Source organism: Musa acuminata, chromosome BXJ3-9, assembly GCF_036884655.1.
Source record: "Musa acuminata AAA Group cultivar baxijiao chromosome BXJ3-9, Cavendish_Baxijiao_AAA, whole genome shotgun sequence".
Classification (NCBI taxonomy): Eukaryota; Viridiplantae; Streptophyta; class Magnoliopsida; order Zingiberales; family Musaceae; genus Musa; species Musa acuminata.
Window position 1 is genome coordinate 40853071 of NC_088357.1, and position 14180 is coordinate 40867250.

At 45.9% G+C, this 14180-nt stretch overlaps 1 protein-coding gene across 1 annotated transcript; it reads left to right on the forward strand.

Moving 5' to 3' along the window:
• Positions 1-11341: 11341 nt before the first annotated feature.
• On the forward strand, positions 11342-13234 carry LOC135649269 (hypothetical protein At1g04090-like). The gene is made up of 2 exons (XM_065167473.1): positions 11342-11483; positions 11562-13234. The coding sequence occupies exons 1-2, from the start codon at positions 11366-11368 to the stop codon at positions 13097-13099; spliced, it is 1656 nt and encodes a 551-aa protein (XP_065023545.1). The 5' UTR covers positions 11342-11365; the 3' UTR covers positions 13100-13234.
• Positions 13235-14180: the final 946 nt, after the last annotated feature.

The following is a 14180-nucleotide window of genomic DNA, read 5'->3' on the forward strand; positions in this document are numbered from 1 at the left end:
ACTGGTATCCCCTTATTCATCCTAGTGCAGAAGAGACTTTTAAATATCTCATATCACTGAGTCCTTCCTTGTTCCTCAAATAATTTGTGGACATGTAGGAGAATGGATCTGGCATATAGCTTTTTATGTTGTCTCTGTAACTCAGGAGTCATGGAGCTCAACATATTAAGCAAGAGTAGTCATCTATGTACTTTATGCAGTGAGCAATCTCACCATCGCTTGCCCCTTCCTTGATTGTAGGTATCACTATATCAGAGACATACGCGATTTTCTTTATCGTGAGAACAATTTTCAAGTTACGGAGCCAATCCATATAATTTAGACTACTGAAGTGGTTGACATCAAGTATGTCATGTAAGGAATTTAAAAGCGACATTTGCTGAAAATAAACATGTAGTAGAAATAAATAATATGCAAACTTTACAAAAAGTAAACAACTAAGATATGATTTTCTATCTTAATCTACTCCCACTATTTTCTCACGAAACACACAATTCCCTCTGATATATAAATTGGAGATCTCTAACGGATCTCTAGTGGGGATCAGGACCCAATCGGCATCTCAACATAACCTTGAGAGACTCGATCAATCACGCTATGCCCAAAAAGGTAGACAACTCTTGTCAATCATAACTCCTTATAATTCTTATCATGTTCGGCCTCCAAACCACTAGTGGACCCAATCACTCACATCATAATCTATGTGTGTATCGGTATATCAACATGCCCTATAATCATCCATCTCGTCCTTGTCAGTTCTGTCAGCATCTCGGTGCATCTTCTTGTGTCGTGATCATCCGTTTCGGTCTCGTGGGTCATGCTATTGCCTCCATGCTCCCGCTACACTTCCTTATATAATTATAACTTAATCACAAGCATATAGACTCAATAATAAATGAGAAAAATTAGAGGCTCGCAAGCCTTAATAATAATAATAATAATAATAATAATAATAATAATAATAATAATAATAATAATAATAATAATAATAATAATAATAATAAAACTATTTAATTAATTATTTTACAGCCCTTTGGGGTACTCTACCCTAAGGAACCCCATGCCGCCAAGAAACCCTAGCCGCTAGGGTTACCCATACTGTCACGGACTTAGCTGGTTTTGCCTAAGTTGTGCGGCACCCTTGCATGTTCGTCCGTAAAGGTCTGCCTCCCCGAAGCCTCCCATGTCCCTTAGGACCCACAAAAGAGAGAACAAGTTAGAGAAAATGCCTTATTCAGGATCCACGAGCAAATATTTCCGAAAACACTTCATAGACAATGCAAATTACGAACAGACTTTACAAGCTCTGAACAATTGCATAACAAAGGGTAAAATGATCCACTATAGACCGAAAATCTCTCTCAAGTATCTACATGAAATAACCTTTATTTACAAGCCTAAAATGACCACCAAACCCAACTAAAATGGGACTATTAAGCCTTCGGCTGTCCCTCTACATGTTAGGCAAAGTATGAATATACCAAAAGACACAGACATACATAAGCATTACATCAAACATCCTATTTAGAAGTTTGTCCGTGATATTCTCCCTCACTTATTCCTTCGACGTCCTCGTCGAAGCCTTTGCCGACACTAAAACTCTTTGCCTTTGCTGAGTCTTTAATCTTCTACTCTAGCTGCAATGCACCTCCTAGCTCCCAACTGCTCTCTGCTGCTATTTTTGAGTAGTCAAACCTTTGATCCGCCATGCTGCTTTAACTCGCTAATGAATCTGACTCTAGTGTAGGGTTGGCTGAGTTGTGTTGATCTCTGTTGGTTCTTGCGGATCTTCCAGACGAAGGAAAAGACCATCCTTACTACGCTAGTCTCTCAAATGCCTCGTGCTGCTTGAATTGGGTGGATGCTTGTTGGAGCTTTAACGAGCATCGTCTCGTAAACTTATGAAGTTTTGGGTTTTCCTCCATAAAATTTGCCCATTGACTCTTCTTTCACTTAGTTGTCACTTCCAAGTAGATTCGCATCACTTCCGCTTTCGATTGGCATTTCATTGGGAAATGAAGTAGACAATCTACTCTCAGTAGCACTGATCACCGTTGGTGAGGATTTGACAACTATTGTCTTCCATTATCTTCGAAGGGTCTTTGAACTTGTGTAAAGCTCTTCTGCTGGATAGATAAGAGAATTGGGATACTCGGTTTCGCCCATTCTCTTAAGGGTTGAGAAGGCAAAGGTTACTTGACTTTGCCCGCCTCCTCGAGGTTGTACTCCATGCATTGAGCTGGTTACTAACCTTCGCTTGCTCTTTACTCACACTTTTGAAGCACTTGAAGTGTTTGCACTCCTTGCGTTGAGTTAGCTACTGTGATTCACCTTCTCAATGCCATCGAACTTTTGAAATGCAAGAAATTTTCACCCCAAACTTAGAGTAATTCTCTAATAGATTTGGTCACCTCTGGGATTGTACCGTCTTCTCCATCAACCCTGCCACCTACTACCCTGAGTAGCAAAGGTACAGCACCGCGTATTGCCTGCTTCGTTCCTTGGTCATGCACTCTTGCCTAACCCGAAGTCCTTCACTTTCGGCTATCTTGATGAGAAGCTTGTTGACACCAGTCTTACGAAGTTTCTTGGCCTCTGCCCTTCAGCCTTGTCTTGGTACTTGGAGTTTGCCTCTGCATGCTCCACCTCCTCAGCCCCTTTCATGACCAAGCGCTCTCCCTCCATGAGAGCAAGGGATCAATGACTTTTACAGAAGTCCAGCCTCTACGGTACCATAGCGCTGCCATGCCCATGGCACTACTATCCGTCGCCTCGCATTTGTATCCCTTTTCTTCACAATCAGTAGATATGCCTTTGTGGCACTCCTCCGAGTCCACCTCCAATCTAACTGATGCTTGATTTTGGGTAGCTAAGTCCCTCTGGACTCGTCGTCGCTTCCTCGCCCCTTTCGACCTCCTACTTCAACACCTCTGTGTTCTCCAAGCAGCTCCCTTTGGTCGATGGAAAGATAGACTGCAACTCTCATGCATGGCCTCTACCATCATGTTGTAGGGTTTGCAACGATTCTGTTCTCCTTAGCTTCCTTGGTAGCAACGTTTACTTACTCGACCTTGTCCTCTGACTTGTCGGGCACCCTTAAGCGAATATGAGCTCTGGAGCAGTCCAACTCTCCAACTGCTTCGATCATACCTCTGCATGATCAAGTCCCTCCTATGGGACTCACTGGTACTTGCATTCGAACTTTTCCCTTGGTAGCAACGTTTACTTACTCGACCTTGTCCTCTGACTTGTCGGGTACCCTTAAGCGAATATGAGCTCTGGAGCAGTCCAACTCTCCAGTTGCTTCGATCATACCTCTGCATGATCAAGTCCCTCCCATGTGACTCCCTGGTACTTGCATTCGAACTTTTTCCTTGGTGGAACACAGCCCCCATATGCTAATGACCAAGGCTTTCATCCGATGCAAAATTCGATGCACGCACGGAAGACTCGCCCCTGCGGTACCATGGCCTTTACTCCTTGAATCCATAGCCCTTCTTGCCGTCATGTTGTTCACCGAAGTGGAGCTTCCAGTAGCTCCCGATCATACCTCTGTATGATCTAGTCCCTCACGGGACTATGTCGTGTGTATCGCATTGCCGTGAACTGTTCTACTACGATCCGCTGCACCATGTCGCCTCCTGGTGACATCTCTATTGCATTCTGATCCTTGTGGGATAAACTCGAATTGTGAACCCTTCATGTGTGGCCTCTACCAATATATCACAAGGTCTCTTCCACCTTCGATTTTGTTCACTCCTTTAGCAATCGACCTTCATCCACCCACTCTTCGGTCACACTTAGATGAAGCACCGCTCTAGGACAGTCTATCACCTAGTAGCTCTCGAAGTCCCCCAACTTCGCTACAATTAGTGCACCATTGTCTGGATCCTAGGCCTTTGTCCCTACCAACACAATCTTCGCTGTGCACCGCTTCCTTCATGGCAACTTGAATGGCAACATTGTGGCATATTCTTCAATAGTAATCGCCTTTACATCCTCTTGCCTCGTGCTAAGGCCTTCTGAACCCAACTTTACCTCCGCAAATTGAGTCGCCTTAGTTCCTCCATCGAATGCTCCTCTAAGATAGGGTGCATGTGCCCAGAAGCTCCCTTTGTCTTTGGCACCATGCATGATGAGTTCGCTCCATCAGAATAAATGACCCATGGAACAACATGATCCTACTCTTACCTTTGTAAGAGTTCATGTCCTTGACCTCTGTCCAAAGAAGGCACTATGCCTCCTGATAGGGGTAAAAATAAATAGGACATGACACACCGGATTTGACGTAGCACCGCCCAGCGTCAGCCACCCCTGGGTGGCACACTACCCCAGGGGGCGAGCATTAACGCCAACGTAACGTGTACCCTCGCTCACCATACCCAGACGACCTCATCATCTGACCCCGCACGACCGGACGAGGCAGAGGAAGGCGTCGACCGAGGCTCGCCATACCCTGCGGCAGCTCGGCCTTCCACGCAACGCCCACGACGACGACGGACGCTATCAGGTGCACGGCCCTGCCCCGGCAAGATAGCGCATCAGATAACATCGAACTCACCTATAAATACCCTTGGGCTCCAAACGAGAAAGGTAAGCGCAAAAAGCCACGATTTCACCCAAAAATTCCTCTCCTCATCACTGACTTGATCGTTGGAGGGGTCAGGCCGAATCGTCGACCCGACCTGTGCGCAGGTACTCGAGCGGAGCCGATCCGACCCAACGGCGCGAAGCATTCCAGGCAGATCCCCCGTAATCGACCGCCCCAAGACCCCGAGAGGAGCCTTGCCTGATCCTGGCCGTTCGGACCCTTGAACCAGCCGCATCGACCCTAAGGCGACGGCTAAAAAAGTTACTTACCGTAACACCTCCGCTCCATGTTCTATCTTCTATGCTGGCTCCCTTCATGTGGCTTGGGTACTTCGCCAAGTTACACCCAAGTTGCTTCGCTCCTCATTTTTGCATTGAGTTGATGGTGGCCCTCGCGCCCACCATTCCACGGGTCAGCCATCTTTTGAGTCCGATCTCCATATCAACTCCAAATGTACCTTCATTTGTGTTGCTTTGGGTCGCTCCCCCACTTGATCTCGCAATGCATCTACCAATGCATTCTCTCGAGCGAGATCATGTGACGACTCATCGCCGCTTGCTCAGTCTATTGAGCTTCGTGGAGTTGTTATTTGTTGAGGTACTCCTCCTCAACTTGTGAGGTCCGTCCCACATGATTCTCCCTCTGGAGGGCTGGGACTTATCCCTCCTAGATAACTGTCCCGTTGGAGCAACATCTCTCTTCATTTTGGAGACCACCATTCCCTTGAACTACTCCGATCTGCTGAACAAACTGTGCATTGTTCTGCCTCCTGCAAACACAATTGCTAGATTGCGACTCCACGTCAATACAGCCCCTACTGCACCACTCAAGGCCTAGCAACATGCTGAACTCGTTACACACTTCAGCCTCCTATGGACGTATCCTTCACATGCCGAAGAGAAAGTTTCAATGCTCCATGGTACCGAGTTTCAGTCGCCTTGGGATGGCCGCGAACATTCCATCGTTCGCATACAAGCCCATGCATGAGTACCGAATTCTTTGAGTTTGCAATTCCCCTCACCTCTGTGAGCTTTGCACAACTCTTTCGATCGCTGAGCAACTCATTCTACCTTGGATGGTCTCATCCTTTACCAAGCGCCTCGCTTGCCTTGAGCACCATCAAGTGTAGTTGTCAACATTGAGCCGTAGCTCAAACTCAGCCATCCCAACCTTTGTGCACTTCACATTCTTCCAAGCTTGTTTGTTCTCATGGTGCCTCTTGCATGAAGGGTTGGCCATTTCTCTGAATGCCAATCTTAGATGCCCGCTCCTCCGAGCGACTCTTTTCCCTACATCTCTATGCCCATTTTCCCCCCAAACGGTTGGGCATGTGCTGACTGCCCTCAACGCAGCCCCACTAGGTCCCACACATTTGCATGCTAAGTATTTCTATGAGTGTTTGTCCCGCTTTGATACCATATGTCATGGACTTAGCTGGTTTTGCCTAAGTCGTGCGGCACCCTTGCATGTCCATCCACAAAGGTCAGCCTCCCTGAAGCCTCCCATGTCCCTTAGGACCCACAAAAAAGAGAACAAGTTAGAGAAAATGCCTCATTCGGGATCCACAAGTAAACATTTCCGAAAATATTTTATAGATAATGTAAATTACAAACAAAATTTACAAGCTCTGAACAGTTGCACAACAAAGGGTAAAATGGTCCGTTAAAGATCGAAAATCTCTCTCAAGTGTCAACATGACACAACCTTTATTTATAAGCCTAAAACGACCATCAAACCCAACTAAAATGGGACTATTAAGCCTTCGGCTATCCCTCTACATGTTAGTCAATGTATGAATATACCAAAAGACACGTACATACATAAGCATTACATCAAACATCATGTTTAGAAGTTTGTCCGTGACAATACGACCAGGAAACCCTGGTCGAAGGACTACCTTATGAGGCTAGGAGGTTAGGAAACCCTAGCTACAAGGTGAGTATGGGTGGCTAGGAAACCCTAGCCGCTACCTTGCCCTATGTGGCTAGGAGTCTTGGTTGCTAGGGGCTCTTGGGCGGCTAGGAAATGCTAGCCGCTTGTGTTGCCCCTTGTAGCTAAGAAACCTGGCTATAGGGGATGCCAACCCCCATGCTACTCTCAGCCTTGCTGCCTTTGGCCAGGCCGAGAGAAGCATAGTGTGCTCTCGACTAAGGTTGTAAGCAGCCTTCAGTTAAACAATAGGGCAGCAATAGTTGCTGCCCTTTTTCCTCTATTCTGCGATAACAAATTTGATGACAAAATATTAATTTAAAACACCTTTTAACAAGGAGAAGACATGCATTTCAGATCTTAAAAACTACGACATAAATCGTAGAAATCACATAAAAAAAATTCTACGCGATTGAATACAATACACATAGTTTAAAAATTAATATTTTGCATGAGCAACCTGGCTCTGATACCACTATTGAAAAATTTGTAATGATATCACATGCATAGAAAAAATAAATCCTAGAATTTTTCATAGAAAATAAGGTTTCATCATCGTGCAAAGATTAATGAGCAAAAACCCACAAAACTGAAAAACTGCTCATATAAGGAAGATTGTGTTGCCTAGGAAAATCATATATCCCTGAACTCTTACAAATTTGTGAGTGAAAATAAATGAGGTCTATTGTTCTCTCTAATAGTGATCCACATGACAGGGGCTATAAAGACGCTCCTCAAATCGCTACACAATTCTCCTTACAGCGTACACCATACAATCAAGAAGAGACTGCCTCTTCTTGCTATCCACATGCCCCAAATAGGGGCTGCAAGTTAAGGAGGAGAGGGAGAGAGGAGAATAGGAGGTGAGAACAAAAAAGAATATAGCACATGACCCTTTAGTTCCTTCTTATTTATAGAGGCCCCATATCAATTTAACCCTAATATATCATACCATATTGGGTATTGGATCTCCATCCAACTACCCATGCCTCTTAGATTAGTGGGTCTCTACCTAGTAATCTCTCATTGGCTCTTATTGGATCTCATTCATAGGATCTAATAATTCAAGAGCTTATTGGATATCCAATAAGATAGGAGCTCTAGCGGATATCTCATATTTGAACCTCTACTCGTCGCAACACCTATCATATATGTGTGGCCCTCTAGGCCTAGTATCGAGCTAGCCATGAGTCATACATATTAGAACTCTTTCTAGCTTAGTAAATTATTATCTCTATAATAATTTACTCGACTTATCGATTGCGAACGTACTAGGCCACTATGTCGTAGTCCCTAAACGATATTAGGGAATATAATCCATTAGATCTATCTGTCCTTAATTACTATATATCTATAGTCCTTCATCTATCTAATATCCCAAAGATCGTATATTGGGCATGGTATTGTCAGGCCCATATGGTTTCTACTTGAGTCTCACTCTAATCGGATTCTCTCGGAAAATTCTTTCTCTCTCAATTCGAATGATCTTGGTTAGGGATTTATTTGAGCAACAATATATAGGATATTCCTCTCATGATATCAAGAGTGAATGATCTTCCATCGACACTCAATGGCCCTCGTAAGATTGACTACCACTCTTGATGACCGATTGTGTTAGATCAGAAACTTCTAGACCTATAAATCTAATATCAAAGAGTGGAATACTCATATAGGACATCCTTAGTGTCTCAAGTCTAAGAACCAGATACACCATTGCGATAATGGAATTGTTGTTTGACAATAAGGTATCATCAACCATCCAACATTTCGTAAGTAGATCAATCAGTAAACTTATTCTCCAATGAGCACTTGCATTGTATCCCTAGTGTCCCCACATGAGCAGCTATGAGATCAACTACCTATATCATATGGACGAGTATACAGTATACTAGTCTATCTAGTTATCTTTATATCCCTCTTGAGTAACCTATGACTGGGATTATTTATGGTTTGTATTTAAAGGCAAATCGGTCTCATCATCGTGATCTCATCACGATCCAATTCCCGTTGCACAGATCTATGGACAGCACAACGTATATATGCAATAATCAATATAAAATATTAAATAATATAATAAGAAAAAAGAGTGCATATTATGTCACACATATTATCACTCATATAATTGGCTTGCAAAGCACCTATAACTAGCAGTTCTATCGTAATAGGCCTTCGTTCATCCACCATAGCGGATTTAGGGCTCTACTATAATGGGCATTGTTCGTCTATTGTAGTGGGATTAGAGCTTCGCTGTAGCAAGTCTTATTCCACCGTAGTGGCTTTCCCCATAGTGGGCCTTTATTTATCTACCGTAATGTGATTAGGGCTCCACCGTAGTAGCTTCTACCATAGTGGGTCTTGTTCCATCGTAATGGGCTTTCATTTGTCTATTGTAGTGGGATTAGGGCTCCACTATAGTGGGCTTGCATTGTAGTGAGTCTTATTCCATTGCAGTGGGCCTTTGTTCGTCTACTATAGTGGGTTTAGGGCTTCCGCCATAGTAGGTCTAGTTCCATCGTAGTGGCTTTTGCCATAGTGGGCCTTTGTTCATTCACCATAGCGAGTTTAGGGCTCCACCATAGTGGGTCTTGTTCTGCTATAACAGGCCTTCATTCGTCCACCATAGTGGATTTAGGGCTCTATTGTAGCGGGTCTTATTTTGCCATAGTAGGCCTTCGTTCCTCCGTCGTAGTCAGATTAGGGCTCCACCATAGCGGGCCTTGTTCCGCCATAGCAGGTCTTGTTCTACCATAGTTCATTCATCCATCATAGTTGGTTTAGAGCTCTACCATAGTAGGCTTTTGTTGTAGCGGCTTCCACCATAGTGGGATTAGGGCTCCGCCATAGCGGGTCTTGTTCTGCCATAACAAGCCTTCGCTCATCCATTGTAGTGGGTTTAGGGCTCTATCATAGCGGGCTTCTACCATAGCAGGTCTTGTTCCACCATAACGACTTGTTCTGCCATAGTAGGTCTTGTTCCTACAAAAAACACCAATTTTTCTTTGAAGCCTATTGGGTTGCTGACCTCAACCTTCGGAAGGACTAGGTCTCTCACTCCAACTTGTCATGATTATATATGAAGGTTGTAGAGCTTAGCTACCGCTTTCTTATACCTCAAGGTTCGAAGGTGTGCCTTGGCCCTGAGTTCTCCAATCAGATCTAGCCTGACTCGAAGTCCCTCCTCGGATGTGGCTTTATCAAAATTCTCAACTCAAGGAGTCGGGAAGACGATCTCAAGCTGAAGGACCACCTTGGCACCATAAGCTAAGCCAAAAGGGGACTTGCCCGAGCTAATTTTGGGAGTGGTTCGAGATGCCCATAGTATACTCGGGAGCTCGTTGACCCAAGTGCCCTTCACCACCATCACCCTCTTTTTCAAGCCTTCCAATATGACTTAATTGGTGACTTTAGCCAGGCCATTGGTTTAAGGGTGGGCCATCAAGTTGAACCTTAGCTAAATCTCATAAGCTTAATAGAATTCCTTGAATTTTGAGTTGTTGAATTATGTTTCGTTGTCTATAATGAGGGCCTCTGGGATGTAAACCTGGTTATTATGTTCTTCCAACTAAATCCCTCCATCTACTTCTTCGAGATTGATTCTTAGGGCTCGATCTCTATCCACTTGGTGTAGTCTACTCCTATGATGAGGAATCTCCACTGGTCTAATGCAGGCAAAAAAGGGCTTAGGAGGTCTATCTCCCACTTGGTGAATGGCTAGGCATTATTGATGGGGCTCAATGGGACCACCAGTTGATGCTACACTCACATGTGCCTTTGGCATTCTTGGCACTTTTGCACATAGGCAACTTCATCCTTCAACATGGTAGGCCAATAATAGCCTTGCCAGAGAACTTTGAAGGCTAGGGTGCGCCCTCCTATGTGTTCCTTACATATTCCTTCATGTACTTCGGTTGGAACTCTCTCGACTTTGAGTGGCAATAGGTATCGAAGGAGCTGTTGGCTAAACACTTTTTAGTATAGCTAATTATTGAGGATGCAATACCAGGCTTGGGTACATCGAAGTCATTGTGCTGCAGTGGGCTCATTGGGCAATGTGTCATTATTCTTGTAACACAAAATTTTGTCCATTAAGCTTTCCTCGGGCTCCATAGTTGTAATGTCCCGAGCTTCGATTGTTCGGGCAAGGAGAACCTTGACCATTGGGTGGTTCTTACTTAGCTTCTAAGCATGCGAGCCTTCTCACAATTACGGTTGACGAGGGTTGATAGGTTGCTTGCGCAAGGGTAAAATAGGGGATGAGCCTTGCTGTCAGGAATTAATACACCCTGTGGTCGACTCGAGCGACCTCTTCGGAGATTGAGACGCACAAGGGCCGGAGGATCATGCTGTTGCTTATGGCTATAGGGGAGGGGTGCGGGTTCATGTCTGGTGCCTAGGTGGCAGCCCACAGTTGAGTGGGTCAGTAGAGTGATACTTACGTTTCTCCCTATCACTACGTTATCAACTAAGACCCATTAGTTTGAAGGCGTATCTATTGGTGATCTACTACCAAACACTGCCCATCCAATTAAACTCCTGTACCAAGTAGGAGTTCCAAAGGCAAGAAAGCTTAAAGCTTCAATAGAAGCTAAGTTGTAGCTTTGCCCAACCCCTAAGATAAAGTCTAACTTGAGAGCATGCAAACTTCCTTGCACGTTACAACCACTTCGCTTTCTTATTCGGAGTTATCGGCATTGAGGCAGTGGTCCAAATCACAAGTTTACGGCCCTGCAAGGACACAATTCGCAACTAATACCTTTACTCCCACCTCCTTATATTCCAGCATCTGCCACCCGGCCCTTTCCCTCCCAAACTACAGTAAGCTTACCACAGGCCACAGGAAGCGTCATGGGGAACTGTATTCCCTTCCCAACCACCAGAGACCTCTCTGTTTCAAGGAGGAGGAAATCTCTCCCAATCCAAACATCCTTTAAGCTTCCATCTCCGTTACCATCTTGGCCACCAGGTAATTAACCACACAGGAAACCTCATTTCTTCTTCCATCGCATGCTTAAGCTTTTGTTTCCTTGATGTTGGCTTCTAGGTGGGGAATTTGCCCAGGGGATAATAGATCTTGGAGGCCTGGAGGTGTGCCAAGTCTCCACGTTCACGCAAGTTTGGGCTACCCATGAAGGCGGCCAAGATGGCCTCGGTGCAACCTTCTTCAAACCTTCGACAGTCCCCATTGGCTTCTCGGTGCTGGGCTACTATGCCCAACCGAACAACCAGCCTCTGTTTGGCTGGGTTCTGGTCGGGAGAGACTCCGGCGACGGTGACACGCTCGCGCAGCCATCGGACTACACCCTTGTTTGGAGCAGCGAGTCATCTAACATCAATCAAGATGGTCGTGGCTACTTCTGGCTGCCGACGCCACCTGAAGGATACCATGCTGTCGGCCTTGTCGTCACGAACTCATCGGAGAAGCCTTCGGTCGAGGAAGTCAGATGCGTGAGGAGCGACCTGACCGACGAGCCTGAGAGCGATGCATACATATGGAGCACTGATGGATTCAGTGTGGATAGCTTAAGGCCCGCTACAAGGGGCATCAATGCCCTCGGTGTGTCGGTTGGAACATTCATAGCCCGAGCAAATGGAGCTGCGATTTCTGCAGCATTGTCTTGTTTGAAGAACAGGAAGGCCAACTTCTCTTCCATGCCGAACCTTCGTCAAGTGGAGGCCCTCATGCAAGCTTACTCACCATGGATTTACTTCCACCCGGATGAGATCTACTTCCCCTCATCTGTAAGCTGGTTCTTCGACAACGGTGCGCTGCTATACCAGAAAGGAAACCAGAATCCTACTCCTATAGACTCCGGTGGTTCGAACCTTCCCCAGGGAGACTCCAACGACGGCACCTACTGGATAGATCTTCCGGCCAATGACGGCCAGAAGAATAAGATCATGAAAGGAGACATTTCCAGCACGAAGTTGTACCTACACATCAAACCGATGCTCGGCGCGACCTTCACCGACGTCGTCATATGGATCTTCTATCCATTCAATGGGCCTGCAAAAGCCAAGGTGGGGCTGTTCAACGTATCACTGGGGAAGATAGGAGAGCATGTGGGTGACTGGGAGCACTTGACACTAAGGATAAGCAACTTCACCGGCGAGCTACGGAGGCTCTATTTTGCCGAGCACAGCTCAGGCACTTGGGTGGATGCTTCACAGCTCGATTTCCAGGGGGGGAACAAGCCCGTGGGGTATTCTTCATTGCATGGCCATGCTATGTACTCGAAGCCAGGCCTTGTCCTACAAGGGAATTCCAAACTGGGTATTGGCATCAGGAATGACACTGCGAAAGGTAACAGCATCGATAACGGGAGGAGCTTCGAGGTGGTGGCGGCGGAGTACATGGGGTCGGCGGTCACAGAGCCTGCATGGCTGAACTACATGAGGGAGTGGGGGCCGAAGATAAGCTATGACATCTCGAACGAGCTCAAGAAAGTGGAGAAGCTGCTTCCTGGGAAGTTCAGGTCCAGGTTGGAGAGCATCATCAATAGTCTTCCCGACGAAGTTCTTCGGGAAGAAGGGCCTACCGGCCCAAAGGAGAAGAGCAGTTGGGCAATGGATGAGAACTAAATACTTGGCTCCATTAATGTTGATGATTATAGCAGCATTACTGCTGCTTTCAATACTGCTCCATTAATGCTGCTTTAAATACTGAAAGATGCAATATTATGGATTGAAATAAACTAGCTTTGATGTTTTCAACTATTTCGAAATGCTATTTATATTCACTAAATAGAATTCACATTAATCAAATTTTCCTGTAAATTTTTTTAGATTTTCTCTAAATCTTATTAAGAGCATTCTGAATCGTATGCTTATTATAAGACTAAATTATCACGGAATCATTACTGACATGGCAATCTATTTACTTCTTGGATTAGTCCGAGATCGCAAACGATGCTTCATCAGCACGGTCAACTCCCGGGTTTCTGATAGGTCCTACTCCTCCCCTTCCACAGGCTTCACTCGAACTCTCTCAACAGATTGGCCACGACGAACAAGAAGTCCTATCCGTCTCACCACCCCGAACGGCATCATCTTGATCTCCCGGCCCACCGTTGTGCCCACCTCCTCGCCTTCTCCGCCCGCCAAGAACCTCTCTGGCCGTGCCCACAACTTCTCGTCCCACCCCATCTCCGCTACTGTGAAGTTGACCGAGGCGCCCCAGGGTACCAGGTAGCCGTTGATGCTCACGCCCTCCGATGCCGTATGCGGCAGGAGGAAATGGGCCGGAGGGTGCTGGCTCAGCCCCTTCATGATCACCGCCTTGAGGTACGGCATCCTATGCAGGTCATCGTCGCTGATCTCCGCCTGCGCTCCGCGACCTCCTCGATTTTGTCGAACAGCTTCCGCTGCAGGTGCTCCTCCATCACGAGGTGCGCCATGATCCATTTTAACGCGGTTGCTGTCGTGTTGGTGCCGGCAATTAGGAACTCGGAGCATAGGCTCATGAACTCCCCGTCGGTAAGCTCCCATCCTTCGCCCTCAGACAGGCATAGACCGAGAAGTGAATCTACGTAAGAAAAAAATGAAGTCGTCATCTTCTTCTTGATTCAGAGGGATAAAGAACTCCTATATGTGGCGTAAGGCTACGAGCCAATTTTTTCATAACAGGAGTTGTTGACATAGTCTTTCATCTATTTAATGTTTC